Source organism: Sphaeramia orbicularis, chromosome 24 (genome assembly GCF_902148855.1).
Source record: "Sphaeramia orbicularis chromosome 24, fSphaOr1.1, whole genome shotgun sequence".
NCBI lineage: Eukaryota > Metazoa > Chordata > Actinopteri > Kurtiformes > Apogonidae > Sphaeramia > Sphaeramia orbicularis.
Window position 1 is genome coordinate 29,458,149 of NC_043979.1, and position 14,126 is coordinate 29,472,274.

A 14,126-nucleotide genomic window follows, 5' to 3' on the forward strand; every position below is an offset into this window, starting at 1 on the left:
GTCCACCTCTATCTTCTGTACAGTTTGTGTTGTCAGTAGCTGCACTAAAGATCTGTTTGGAATCATCCAAACAAGGTCAAAACTGACACAGTTTAGTCTGAACCGTGGATCAACAAACATCCAACTTAGCAAAGATAACATCACATAATAACTTTATATCTACATATGCCTCATAATAAAATAAAACACTGTGATTTCAGCATCAAACTTCATTCTTTTGATTTCGAACTGTGTCCAGTGGTGAAAACAACAGTGCTTCTAGATTTTACCACTTTGTCACTTCCAGAATTTTAACCCTTTAAATGGCAGTGTAGAAATATGGCACAATGTCGACAAAAAATGCATTACTTTCCATTTAACAAATGCTTAGTGATTTTCATTATAAACTGATTAAACAGCCAAAAGCCATCAGGCACAATATAATCTCTGTGATAATCTTTTGCCATTACACCCTTATGGTCATGTGATTCATTAGGAGTTAAAGGCCAGTGTCATTCTGATGCACCACTGTGGGTTAATGACTGCTCTTGTTCAAATGTCTCTTGAAGAAATTCAGGACTCTCTCCCACAGGTCCAGCTGAGCCTCAGAGTGAGCTTTTGCCTCCCCACCAAACGTCACAGCCATCCCTATTGCTCCGTGGACACTGGACGGACAAAAAGGCATGTTGGGGACTTCCAGAAAGTGTCCTGCGTTGGGATACGTCACCACCTCGAATGATTCCTTGCCATGACTTCTTAATATCTCTGCAGCCTGATTGACGTAGAACACACTGCGCCAGTTGTGGTCGTCTTCCGAAGCAGCGAACAGGAAGTGGCCGGTAGCACGTTCTATCGGAGGCATACATGGTCGGTTCTCCTCCAAGGTGGAATCAGCCATGCAATAACGAATATCCAAGAGGGTCGAGTCTATGATTTCCACTTCGTCTGTGTTGAATGGAAGTGGAGGCACAACAATGTCTTTGTAGTGTAATGGAATCAGACAATTGGCAATGCAGCCGTTAATGAAGACGGTTGCCGAGATACCAGGGAGAAAAGATGCCATGGACAAAGCCAAGGCACCGCTATGAGAGATGGATATGACACCGACGCCAGGGCCTTTAACCTGTATGGGAATAATGTGTTAAATAACCATGTTACCACAACTACTACAAACAACTACTGACCAAGTTTTCAAGAGTACAGAAAACTACTACATCATAACAGAAAGAGCATTTTCAAAAAACTTCAAATTGATTTTTTAGCAACTTAGTACTAGTATTTTAGCTTACGAAGAGCTGTCATGTCAACTTTTGGTGAAATAACCCTGATTTTCAGTCTCAGCTTTCACATATCTTACATACTCTGAGAGGTTTTGACATTATTTCTGAGTTTTATGCCAAAATGTCTGCAGCTAAACTTTGTGTCGTGGGTTGTAACCATTCATCTTCTTTTTGATTATATTCCAGAGCTTTTCCTGTATACACACAGTACTTTACACTCTAGCTAACAATTATTAATGGCTTCTCTAAAAATCTCTTCAAAACCATCAAATACTGACTTTATTATAATAAATAGTTAAGAATAGAAAAGCAATACAGGTATTTAAGTATGGAAAGGTCCTTCCTTCTATCCTTCCTCCCTCCCTCCCTTATTTAGACCTGTATATAGTTTCAACTAAGGCTGTAGTTAATAGTTACTTTCATGACAGACTAAATTACTTTACTGTCATCCATAAAATGTTATAAATACTGACCTAAGTCTAAATTTTTAATCAGCTTATATTTGCCAGACCAAAGTTTTAAAATATTCAGTTTCTCATGAAGCAAGGAATGAAGCATGAGGAGCATGACGAGTTTGGCTGGCTGTGTCAGGTTTAGCAATAATTTGGATTTGCATTTTTTGCATCATTCTTTCATTTTATTACTGCCACAGGTTTGTATCACCAGTAAGAGGCCAGTAGGTGGCACCATTGGTACTGTGTCTACAAATATGGGTGACAAGTGCATAACAAAGTACATACAGGGTGGGGAAGCAAAATTTACAATGAACATTTAGTTGTTTTTTCTCAGCAGGCACTACGTCAGTTGTTTTGAAACCAAACATATATTGATGTCATAATCATACCTAACACTATTATCCATACCTTTTCACAAACTTTTGCCCATATGAGTAATCAGGAAAGCAAACGTCAAAGAGTGTGTGATTTGCTGAATGCACTCGTCACACCAAAGGAGATTTCAAAAATAGTTGGAGTGTCCATAAAGACTGTTTATAATGGAAAGAAGAGAATGACTATGAGCAAAACTATTACGAGAAAGTCTGGAAGATACTATTAAAGAAGAATGGGAGAAGTTGTCACCCGAATATTTGAGGAACACTTGCGCAAGTTTCAGGAAGTGTGTGAAGGCAGTTATTGAGAAAGAAGGAGGACACATAGAATAAAAACATTTTCTATTATGTCAATTTTCTTGTGGCAAATAAATTCTCATGACTTTCAATAAACTAATTGGTCATACACTGTCTTTCAATCCCTGCCTCAAAATATTGTAAATTTTGCTTCCCCACCCCATATATATATATATATATATATATATATATATATATATATATATATATATATATAATTACATTAAATAGAGACTGAGAAAAAAAAAAAAAATCATATTATTTTAATTATATTTTCTTTGACTTCTCATCTTCATTACTAACCTCAGAGCAGCCCCTCAGATATGTTACAGCCTCTTCAAAGTACTCCATATCCAGGTATTCAGGTGTTTTGGGTAAATCCTGGTAGCCAAGATAGGCAAGCGCTAGAACAACAAAACCTTGATTTGCCAAAAGGCTGGCTCTGACCTCGGATAGACGACCACCAAAAGTGTACAAATCCACAATTGCAGGGAATGGGCCATTTCCTGGAGAAACACGTAGATAATGGGAAAGAAACCAGAGTTAAAATCGTGTATTCTAACTTGACAGATAGTACAGACAGACATTACCAGGTGGGATGAAGAGGACTCCTCTTATTCGGCCTTCTTTTACAGGTATTCTCTTCATTCCTTCAGTCATAAACTCTCTCTCGTTGGTTTCAGAGGCTAAAACTTCACCAGTCTCCCCACTCCATGCTTCAATCTCCACCCGCACTGGGCTGAGGACATTCTTCTTCAGGAGTTTATTGTGTGGAGTCTCAGGAGACAAAGCCCAAAACAAACCCATAGGCTCCACTCCTGTATAACTCCCACCCAGAGAGGGGGCCCGGCAGACGTCCACCTGACCCGCTCCATCTGCTTTGTACTGGGCAGAGGCTTTGAAAACTATCCCTCTGTCATCAACCAGTCTGGACCTCAGCTCTACTCGTTTGTGAGGGGCAAGTCCTTCCAATTTAATCTGAACCATTTTATCAAAAAAGCAGCGAACACTGGGGAGAATTTTCAGACGGATCTGTGAATAAGCCATTTCAACTCTTCAGGACAGATGATATTTATGACAGTCTTGTTGGCGTGGTTGTTACTGCATCTGAAAAGCAGAAAAGAAACAAAAGCAAAAAGAACTTTCTATCTTTAATGACAGCCTGGTCAGTACAAAAATCTACTAATCATGTCTAATTCAGCAGAAATTATATCAAAACCATGAAGAGTGTCGACTTTAATAAATCTTCATTGATCATCATTTGAAAATAAATAATATGTAATGTCAAATGAGACTTTAGAATTATTATAGACAGGGTTTGAAGAAGTTTTCATGTTCTTTGTTAGGTTTAAAGTACTAGCCCATTGTTAAATACTTTACAATGAGTACAATTTCTGAGTCAATACCTACTTAAAGTATGTAAAAATGGGCCTCACGCAGCAATATTCTATTAGTTTTCTCTCATAGTTTCTCTCATATTCTTGGTTAAGAGAAAAACTATTAGATACTAGATGTGTTCTCTGCATTAGTTTGGTTTGGGGAAAAAGAAAGAATAAAACCCAGTCAGCCCAGCAATACCAGATAGAAGAGGAAAAGGGGAGACAAAGTCAATAAAATTTACTTCTAGCTAGGGATGTAACGATTACCAGTATAACAATAAACCACGGTAAAATTGCTGGCAGTTAGTATTACTGTTTAAATTCTAATTATCATGATAACCGTGTTTGATTACCGCACTTTCAGGGGAAAAAACGCCTATGTAAAGACAGCTTTTATGTCAAATATTTGAGTATAGTTTTAATTTATTAAAATTTTAATTTTACATACCTAATATTTGGAACCAATATTCACTTTTAAAGTCTTTGAAAAGGTTTGTTAAGCATCTGTGTGTTATTTATGCAATAAAGTATATACATTTTTAAATCGGATTTTATATATTTTTTTTGTGTTTCCTGTTCTATTATGTTTTTATAGCGGGTTAAAGTGAAAAAATAATAGACAGATGATATAGATGAAGTTGTGCTGAAAAAAAAAGATCCTAAACATGGGTATAGTAAACATTTGTTTATATAGTATAAAAAGGCAAAATCAAAAGTACTGAAAAACGGACAAAATAGACTCAGACCACTAAGGGTTAATATTTCAAAGTTTCTGCAACAGAAGGTGCACTGTGCCAATTATTTTATTTGTTATATTTTATTTTTATTTATTTTTTCAAAATACAACTTGGTTAAATTATTTCACTTTTTGAACATTTTGAGCACTTTCAACGATACCACGATAATGATAACCATGATAATCTTGGTCACAATAATCGTGATATGAAATTTTCATATGATTACATCCCTACTTCTAGCCAAAAGAAGATAAAGTTAATTTAATTCCTAAATCAATGTAAAAAAAATAAATAAATAAATAATAATAATCTAATAGTATTATTATGTAAAATAATAATAAAATGTAAATGATGGCTTGCACCTTTCACATCTATCATGCATGAAATCATAAAATCTATTGTAAACATTACAGTGATCCATGTCTGCACAGTGTTACATTTATAGGGGCCCACAGTGATTTATTTCCCCCACGTGTCCCTGAATAACCCAGGGATTCAAACATGAAAGTAAAAACAGACTGAGTGTGCCAATACACAAACATGCTGGGCAACTATTCCAGTTTATACTCAAGTAAACAGTTATTCTTTGAAGGTCAACAAGGCTTTCACGTAAATAATTAGCTGCTAATGAAACAGAATTACAAGAGCAGGATAGGTTTGTTAAAGACTAACTCTACAACCAGTATCAGAATGCAGGTGAAAGGTCAAACACTGACGACTTCCTCTAAAATAAAAACAAACCAGCGAAAAATGCAGCAAACCCTGACACTTACACCGCATACCATACTTTATTAACAGTTATACATGAAGGACACACTGTTAGTATGTTTGCATGATGAATTTAACTAAACTTCACTAGCAAGTGGGCTAACTTTACAGCTCCGGACGTCATTTTTATCCTTAGGTTTAAAAAAAAACCTGTCGTCCGTAGATTCATTTTAATGCCTCGAAAAATAGCATACTGTCACACACATATATAAATTTCGTCTATGTACAGAAAATATGGGTTTAAATGTAGGAATGATTAAAAATTGTGCAAACCTCACAGAAATACCCCCCAATTCAGCCTCATTTTCTTCTTCGCTTATTTAATGGCGGCTGTAAACTGGAGTTTGACCGGTTTACCGCCACCTATCGGTAGTGGAGAGAAAAGGTCGCCTGTTATCTGTTGCTGTACTGCTGTAAAATCGTCATACGTCAACTTGTTTTCTTGCTTTATTTGCATAAATCACTTCAACAGCTTCAGACTTGCTCAGTGCTACCAAACAATTTAATAATTTTCAGGATTTTAACCCTTTAAAGCCAGTTTATTTATTCATTTATTTTTAATTATTATTATTTTTTAGAGGAAAAATAACACATCATTTTTGTCTCACATTTTGGTGATGTTACTTCTTTCCCATCATTTTTTTCTTCTGTATTACATATTGTTAACATTTAATTTTTTATGTAATTTTTGTCCCATTGAGTCTTTTAAGTCAACTTCCTCTTTAGATCTTTTTTCCTCCTCTACAGTTTGCATTGCTTTGCTGAGGTCAACATTTATAAATTCTTATATTCTTCTTCTAATTCAAAGAGAAAAATATCTCACATATAAGAGAAAAGGTCACCTGTTATCTGTTGCTGTACTGCTGTAAAATCGTCATACGTCAACTTGTTTTCTTGCTTTATTTGCATAAATCACTTCAACAGCTTCAGACTTGCTCAATGCTACCAAACAATTCAATCATTTTCAGGATTTTAACCCTTTTAAAAGCTTTTTTTTTTTTTTTTTTAATTATTATTATTTTTTTAGAGGAAAAATAACACATCATTTTTGTTATACATCTTGGTGATGTTACTTCTTTCCCATCATTTTTTTCTTCTGTATTACATATTGTTAACATTTACTTTTTTATTTAATTTTTGTCCCATTGGGTCTTTTAAGTCAACTTCCTCTTTAGATCTTTTTTCCTCCTCTACAGTTTGCTTTGCTTTGCTGAGGTCAACATTTATAAATTCTTATATTCTTCTTCTAATTCAAAGAGAAACATATCTCACATATAAGAGAAAAGGTCGCCTGTTATCTGTTGCTGTACTGCTGTAAAATCGTCATACGTCAACTTGTTTTCTTGCTTTATTTGCATAAATCACTTCAACAGCTTCAGACTTGCTCAATGCTACCAAACAATTCAATCATTTTCAGGATTTTAACCCTTTTAAAAGCCAGTTTATTTTTTTAAATTATTATTTTTTTAGAGGAAAAATAATACATCTTTTTTTTTTTCTTCTGTATTACATATTGTCAACATTTACTTTTATATGTAATTTTTGTCCCATTGAGTCTTTTAAGTCAACTTCCTCTTTAGATCTTTTTTCCTCCTCTGCAGTTTGCATTGCTTTGCTGAGGTCAACATTTATAAATTCTTATATTCTTCATCTAATTCAAAGAGAAAAATATCTCACATATAATATTGTGATGTATTTCACTCTGCAAATTAATGGCCCAATAAAAAAACAGCACAAAGACCAATTTCAGAATCTGATCCTAAGTTTGGGAAAGGTAGAACTATTAAATTATTTGTTGATTTATTGTTTTATATTTGGTTGTATTTGTTTTATTTTGTCTGTTTTGATCCTCCTGAAAATGATCTAGATTACCCTAGTTTAAAATAAAATATATCTTTGTGCTTAAGCTGCATTCATTACCTTATTTAGCTCGTGGCAGTGACAAATAACATGTTTCATCATTTTTCCTCAAAATCTCATTCACAAAGTCTTGATGGATGTTTCACCATTAAATGTATTGTTTTATTTAACCCTTTGTGTCCTGACCTCAACATTCATGTGATTTCTCTGGAGATTTCCCCTATTGTTTTCATGTCTATTTCTTCATTTTATTAATAGATGGCATCCTTCATTTCCTAAATCCAGCACTTTTAACCCACAACCAAAAGGAAAGCCAAAGGACGAAGAATTAATGACAAGTTACATTTTATTTGTCCCTCTGATTCTTTTATCATTTTAAGTTGCTTGTACCCATTTTACATCTATATGCTTTAGTTTTGTTTTTGTTTTTTATGTCGGACAGGCAGGGATTGACTTAAAACATCTGACATTGCTAAAAAACAAAATGAAATAGAGCACAAATTAATGAACTGTATATTTGTTTATAAATATTATTCACTTTAATAGAGTGTAGATGAGCTGAACAGCCACTAGATGTCAGCATTCACAAAGAATGTTGAGCTTTGACAATGTTTCTTAGGTTAAGAGGTTTTTACACAATGTTTCTTATAAAATAATTGTCTTTCAGAAGATATTTTGTTCTAATAACACATTGCATGATATTTGAAGAATCCCCTGATGTTACCTTTGTGAATACAGTATAAATCAAACACATATTATGATGGGAAATGTATTCGTAAAACATTCTCTTATGACTACAAATCTACCTCACTGCTTATATTTTCACATAATAAGCAGAGCAGTAGGAGACTTCCATAACACAGTCAATACTTGTCAGACATTACACAGAGTTAGTCCTTTGTTTTACCATTTTCTGGTCACTGCTAGAAATCCAAAACCTAAGGGATCATTAAGATTTCACCGTGGGAGAAGGAAACAAAGGATCATATTCCAGACAAAAATATAAGAAAGTAGGAGAAGGGGATTAAAGGGGAAAATACAATAAAACTGGATTAAGGACCATCATAGTGTTCAGGAATTAAATGTCATGATAAGATCTGACAGTAGTGTTTGAAATGATTAAATTAAAAATTATAGTTTTATGTTATCCAGTTGTAATCCATTTTTAAGGCGGAGAGACTTAGTGGTTAGTCCCATTAGTTTATATGAATGGGTTATGGCTTTCTTTAGTTGTAATTATATTTGCTTTAAAGGATTTATATAACTAGTAAGAACCTCTGCACCTCTGATTAGGTTAAGAAAGTACAGAAATAGATTACAAATGACAGCAGAGCAAAAGGAAAATGGCCAAAGGGGATAAAAATGTGTAAAATATGCTTAAAGTTACACTATGATAGCTTCACAATGCACTGAGTCTGTGTAATGTGCACAGTTAGAAGTTTCAGTATAACAAAGCTTTGAACAATTTGTCTTGCAAAGCGAAAATGTCTAAGAGGATATAGAACAGCTTACTGTATGATATGGTTGAAATGATCCTCACATTAAAGTTAAATCCGGATTATATCTTCCCAGTCAACAATCCTCTGTAATAAACCTTATATACTTAATGAATTTTCCCGGGGAGTCAAAACATGCAGGCCTGGTTTCCTCTGATGCGTTTTTTGCAGTGATGGTTTAGGTTTTGCATGCAGAGTGTTTCGGTTAGGTAACAGAGATCGCTTTCCCCTCTTATGAGTAAATGAAAGTAAATTTCCACCCACTTGTTCTTTTCTGTCTGCAGGTGCTTTATGTGAATACAGTGCTGCACTTTGCAAGACCACACAGTAAATACCCATATGCACATTTAGATCATCAGTTATATTCACGTAAACAAGAACTCATCTTGCATGCTGTGAAAACGTCTCTCCAGTAGTATCATCTATGAAAAAAACCCATGTGAGAAGAGTTAATGAAACACCCTCAGAGGCATAAGCCAAGGTTCAGTGTGAACTGTCAGAAATGAAAGTGTTATTGCAGCAGCAAGATTCATTTAGAAGTAGCTCAAGGTTATTCTTTAACCTTCCTTGATTCACACATATAAATATGTGTATATATATATATATATATATATATATATATATATATATATATATATATATATATATATATATATATATATATATATATATATATATTTAATGAAATGTTGTAAATGAGGTTGGCGTACATTAATTACACGAACACATTTTTCTTCAGAATCTTTTGAAAACTGACTGCATAAAGAAAATAAGCTCAAGTGAAGTAAAAACCATTAATTTTCTGTAGTTTGTTCATGAATCAGTGCTGATATGTTTGATGATGTTAACACCAAACAGTTTTATAAAACAAACAGTATATTTATACCATTATACCATTTGTGGTATTGCAGTTTTCTTACTATTGTTGGTATGTAATTATTACAATGTAAGTTAACAGTTAACTGTTACCTGTGGTAACACCACCATTAATATACTTTGTTTCTATTTTTCACACACATTTTGGTGATATGACTGTTCATTGTCCTGGCTTAAAGACAGGAGTGAGTATTTAAAACATTTTTAAGTTAAATTATTTGATGAGAAATGGGGGTGGGATTAAATAAGTTTTTCCTCTTCCCACTCCTTTTTGAGTATAAATCAATGATTTTGAAATTTTGAACTTGCATGTGCTCTGTGAATGCGCTAAATAAATTAATAAATTAATAAATTAATTAATTAAAAAAAAAAAAAAAAAAAAAAAATATATATATATATATATATATATATATATATATATATATATATATATATATATATATATATATATATATATATATATATACACACATATATATATATATATATATATATCTATCTCACTGAATTAATGAATATACACTCTCTGACTGTAAAGGGAACAGGGTTTTTCTGGTTGTAGGCTACTGTATTATCCAGCAACATAAGATATATTATCCACAATAACACATTTGTCAGGGGGCGCGTTTTGTTATTTTTGTTGTGTTGACTTTTCATAGGGAAGTACAGTTTGATTTATATTTTGATTTATGATAAAGATTAAATATCTTCCTCTTTTTCTCATAAGTAGATTAACATCTTCCTTTTATAAATTTGCTTTTGTCAATAAAAATGATTTCAAGCCTTTTGTTTGACCAGAAAAATCTGTTTTTTATTTTCCTTTATGGCTCACTGCATCTGATGAACATAACTGTGAAATACCGTAAACTGTGACTTATTGCTTTGTGAAAATCTCATAAGCTTTGAATGATATGCACAAATAGATTATTTTTAATACTGAATTGAAAATGTTCCAAAAACAAGTTGGGGAATATGCAGATGTACATGTAAACAGATATAAATAACATGTTCCTAAAAACTTAAGATAAGCCTTGAAGTAAATAAAATTTGATTGATTGAGTGATTTAATTGGTTTTCCCCTGTAAGTCGCTTTGGAAAAAAGCGTCTGCCAAATGCGTAAACATAAACATAAACATAAGTAAAACTAGAATAAGAATAATGAAAAATTCAATAATTATATTCCGACTTCCTGTCTAGATTTTCTGTTAGTATCACATCAAGTTATACATTACATGATTTAAGATTAAGTTTAAGATTAAGACTAAAATAGATATTTACTATTATTGTTTAAAAAACAACAACATTTGTTACAAACAACAAAAGCTTGCAGCAAATGTAAGAATTAAAATACAAAAAGTACCTTCTACTACGCAATTCTAAACAAATGTATAGAAATCCAATAAAAAAATTACATGTTATAACACAGATTGTATATACAGTTGTTCGTTATCTATGATGCCAAGGCCTACATTGGTGAATTTCTTTTTGTTTTATTGTGTTGTGTCGATTCTTTTGTCCCTCCGGTAAACTCCCGTGCTCTTATTTTGAAGGCAGGTTGACGCGTTTGGCCCCGCCCTCTTAAAGAGGTATCCATGGTGACCGCGCCAGAGCGAGGCAGCTGGTAGAGTTCTCACAGCGAGTGTTTCCGCTCACCTAAAATAAAGAGCTGTCGAGCCGAGGACAAGGAACAACCAGACACAACTGCTGGATACAGTCGACGAAAACATTTTTTTGGCTATTCTTTTACCACATTCGGGACTGGCGGTCTCCGTTTACAACACCATTAATGCCTCGAATGTGAAGCAGAAAGAGGGGGGCTCGTTGCTGGTAACCTTTACGTTGGTGAGTCTGTTTTTTTCGCAAGCTAAGCACCAACAGGCCAGTAACTGATCTGTCTCTTCCTCCTACCGTCTATATTTACCGATTAGGTACATTAACATCAACAGGAAGATCAAATCATGGCTGGGTTTTGCTAACTTGTCAAGGAGAGTTGTGAATTATGTGTGTAAAGTGAGGAAGTGTGTTGATAATTACCGTAAGCTAGCAAAGAGCAGTGACTAATATCCCTTTAATAAACGTCGTATTTTGTTTCTGACAGGTCTAGCAGTGGGTTGGATGTAAGTTTTTAGTAGAGGAAATGCCTCTGGCTGACAAATAAAGTGCTTTGAGATGTATTAAAACTGAAACCGGCTCAGTTTATATACCCAGTAGCACTTACAGTATTGTTGCGTTTTCATAGTATGAGCATTTTAAGTACAACAATGCAAACGGGTTTGTTTTGACGGTGTCGTAAAGTAGCTAGGTTGTGTATAAACCTATTATACGTCAGAATACAGGTTTGTGTAGCTGTGTTCTAATGCTAAACTGGGGTTGGTTTTGTTTGGTCTTTGTTTTTGTGTGTATCGTCTTGGCAGCTCGTCACACTCTTTGTTTAAATAGCTCGCAGTACAGTTGCACGTGTCGAAGCGTGTGACTCCGCTTTAGGACTGTGCTATGAAAGCATCCGAACACGTTTTACACTCTCACACTGACAGCTTACTCATTTTTTGTACTGTCCCTGCTCCTAGACGCTCATGAAACTTTAATTTTCCACTTCCTCATTTTATTCCAGTGGAGAGTATTGTCAGTTATGGGCATGGGTGCATTTGGCAGTTGCCACCCCAGGCAATGAAAGACAATGAGATCAAATAGTGAGCTTTGTTTATGACCTTACAGAACTAAGCTCAGGGATATATTTTGAGAAATAAATGGATTTAGGCAGGCCATTATGATGGATCAAACCTCAGAACCCTAAACATCAACAATGACCTATTGATCTTAAATGTCTAACATCTTTTAAACCACGGAGCCAAACAATACATGGAAATAGTTCAGATAAAATACAGTTTCTTAGCTTATCAGATATGTCTTATCTGGACATCCAGAGGCTTTGTAGTGAAACAACTCCTACAACACTGATTCATCAGTAAATCCCATGTACTTGTAGATGCTTGTTTTTATGCTCAGTTAACCCGTAAAGACCCAAACAGCCACCGACAACCAAAACCATCTACTGATCTGAAATGTTTAATAAATTCTGAATCAGTAATCCTATCAATAATCCTATCAATACATGTAAATAATTGTAGTAAAATGCACTTTGTCATCTTTTCATGGTCATCGGATATGACCATTTGGATGTTCAGATGCTCTGTAGTGAACATGGAAACACTGTCATCTTCTACAACATTGATCCACCAGTAAAACCCATGGTGTTGGATCAATGACAGTGTATGGAGACACTTGGTTTATCTTTAGTTAATGATATATTTTACTGAAAACCTCACTTTTTCTTCAGTTTTCTCTGTTTCTGATATAACAACTGAGCTTTTATGAACATCTACGTGATCAGTAAATTAAATATAGGAAAATACCTGATGTTCATTAAAAAAAACACAAAATATAGAGGACAATGTCAATGTGATAAATGATGACAAATCACTTAAGAAAAGTTAAATATTCAGAAAAAAAATACTTTGGGACTGCCACAAAAGTAACAGGGTTTTTGTGGGTTAATTATATGTTTTACTCAAAGGGTTGGTTCAGTTTTTTACCTTTGAATTTACTCCGAGCTTTCAGAAAATTAAATCAATTACACATTTTCCTGTTGTGGGACCAATAAAGGGTTGTGTTATTCACTGAAATATGCAAAATGGAGATGATATGATTATAATACTTGGTGATAAATCATTCAGAAAAGGTTAAATGTAGAGAATTAAATTTAAAGCTGCCACAAAAATAGTTCTAGGTCTCGCAGGGTTAAATGTTATGAAATTGTTATTGACAATGTGTCTTAAATATTATGCTGTGTGACAGATGGTGACGTGAGTGGCTATTTTGTAAATCAAATTAGAACTGCAACTAAGTTAATTTATAAGAATTGGATCTACCATTTATTTTCTTAATCTTTTTACATTTAGAGTAAAAAAACACTCCTCACTGTTACTTGTATTTGTGTCCAATCCACTATTTAACATCAAAGATGATTATTAAATTGATATTCATAGACATGTTGGCTGCATATTGGCACTTTTTTCCTTAGGTTTCTGAGGGGCTTAGGGGCTATGAGTAAATACTATGCATTTTTTAACACTTTTGAATTTGTAATGTTATCATAGTTCAAAAATAGGTGAAAGACATCCGAAAAATACTGACTTTTGTGGCTAATAAGAGGAGTGTTAGAGTCTAATGGCATGGAGAAACCCGAATATCTGTCAGCTGATATTCTCTTTGTTGACTACCATCTGCCTTTCTGCAAATAGGATGTTTATGAGAGGAATTATGGTAAAGGATTGAATATATACTCATTTTAATACAGCGTAATTAAGCCTTAAAGCTGTTCACTTATTTTTTTGTAAGAGATGTCTTTGTTTTCTTTCCACAAAAGGTGGAATAAACACCAAAAAACAGAGTAAACAAACAAAAACAACCATTGGTGAATTCCTATTGTTCAGCAGCCATTCACATGAAACAACTATTAAACAAAAGGAGGAAAGTCTCATTGGAGTAGCTGAACCTTTAGGGTATTTGGTAATTGTGCTTGATAACTGCCTGAAATGAATAGTCAAAACAGTTGCTGATACATT

At 33.8% G+C, this 14,126-nt stretch overlaps 2 protein-coding genes across 3 annotated transcripts in view; one reads left to right on the plus strand and one right to left on the minus strand.

Annotated features, from left to right (window-relative positions):
- Window positions 1-391: 391 nt before the first annotated feature.
- Window positions 392-8,735, minus strand: acot20 (acyl-CoA thioesterase 20). Of its 2 annotated transcripts, none has more exons than XM_030129339.1 (4): window positions 8,642-8,735; window positions 2,976-3,492; window positions 2,689-2,891; window positions 392-1,102 (listed from the first exon to the last, which is right to left on the minus strand). In XM_030129339.1, the coding sequence occupies exons 2-4, from the start codon at window positions 3,430-3,432 to the stop codon at window positions 515-517; spliced, it is 1,248 nt and encodes a 415-aa protein (XP_029985199.1). In that variant the 5' UTR covers window positions 3,433-3,492; window positions 8,642-8,735; the 3' UTR covers window positions 392-514. The 2 variants fall into 2 exon arrangements, with proteins under 2 accessions (XP_029985199.1, XP_029985198.1); XM_030129338.1 differs by lacking the exon at window positions 8,642-8,735 and adding an exon at window positions 5,543-5,595.
- Window positions 8,736-11,115: 2,380 nt separating this feature from the next.
- Window positions 11,116-14,126, plus strand: part of susd6 (sushi domain containing 6) — a 35,738-nt gene continuing 32,727 nt past the window's right edge. The window contains exon 1 of the mRNA XM_030128453.1: window positions 11,116-11,343. The gene's annotated coding sequence lies outside the window, so the exon portion shown is untranslated. The remainder of the gene's footprint in view (window positions 11,344-14,126) is intronic.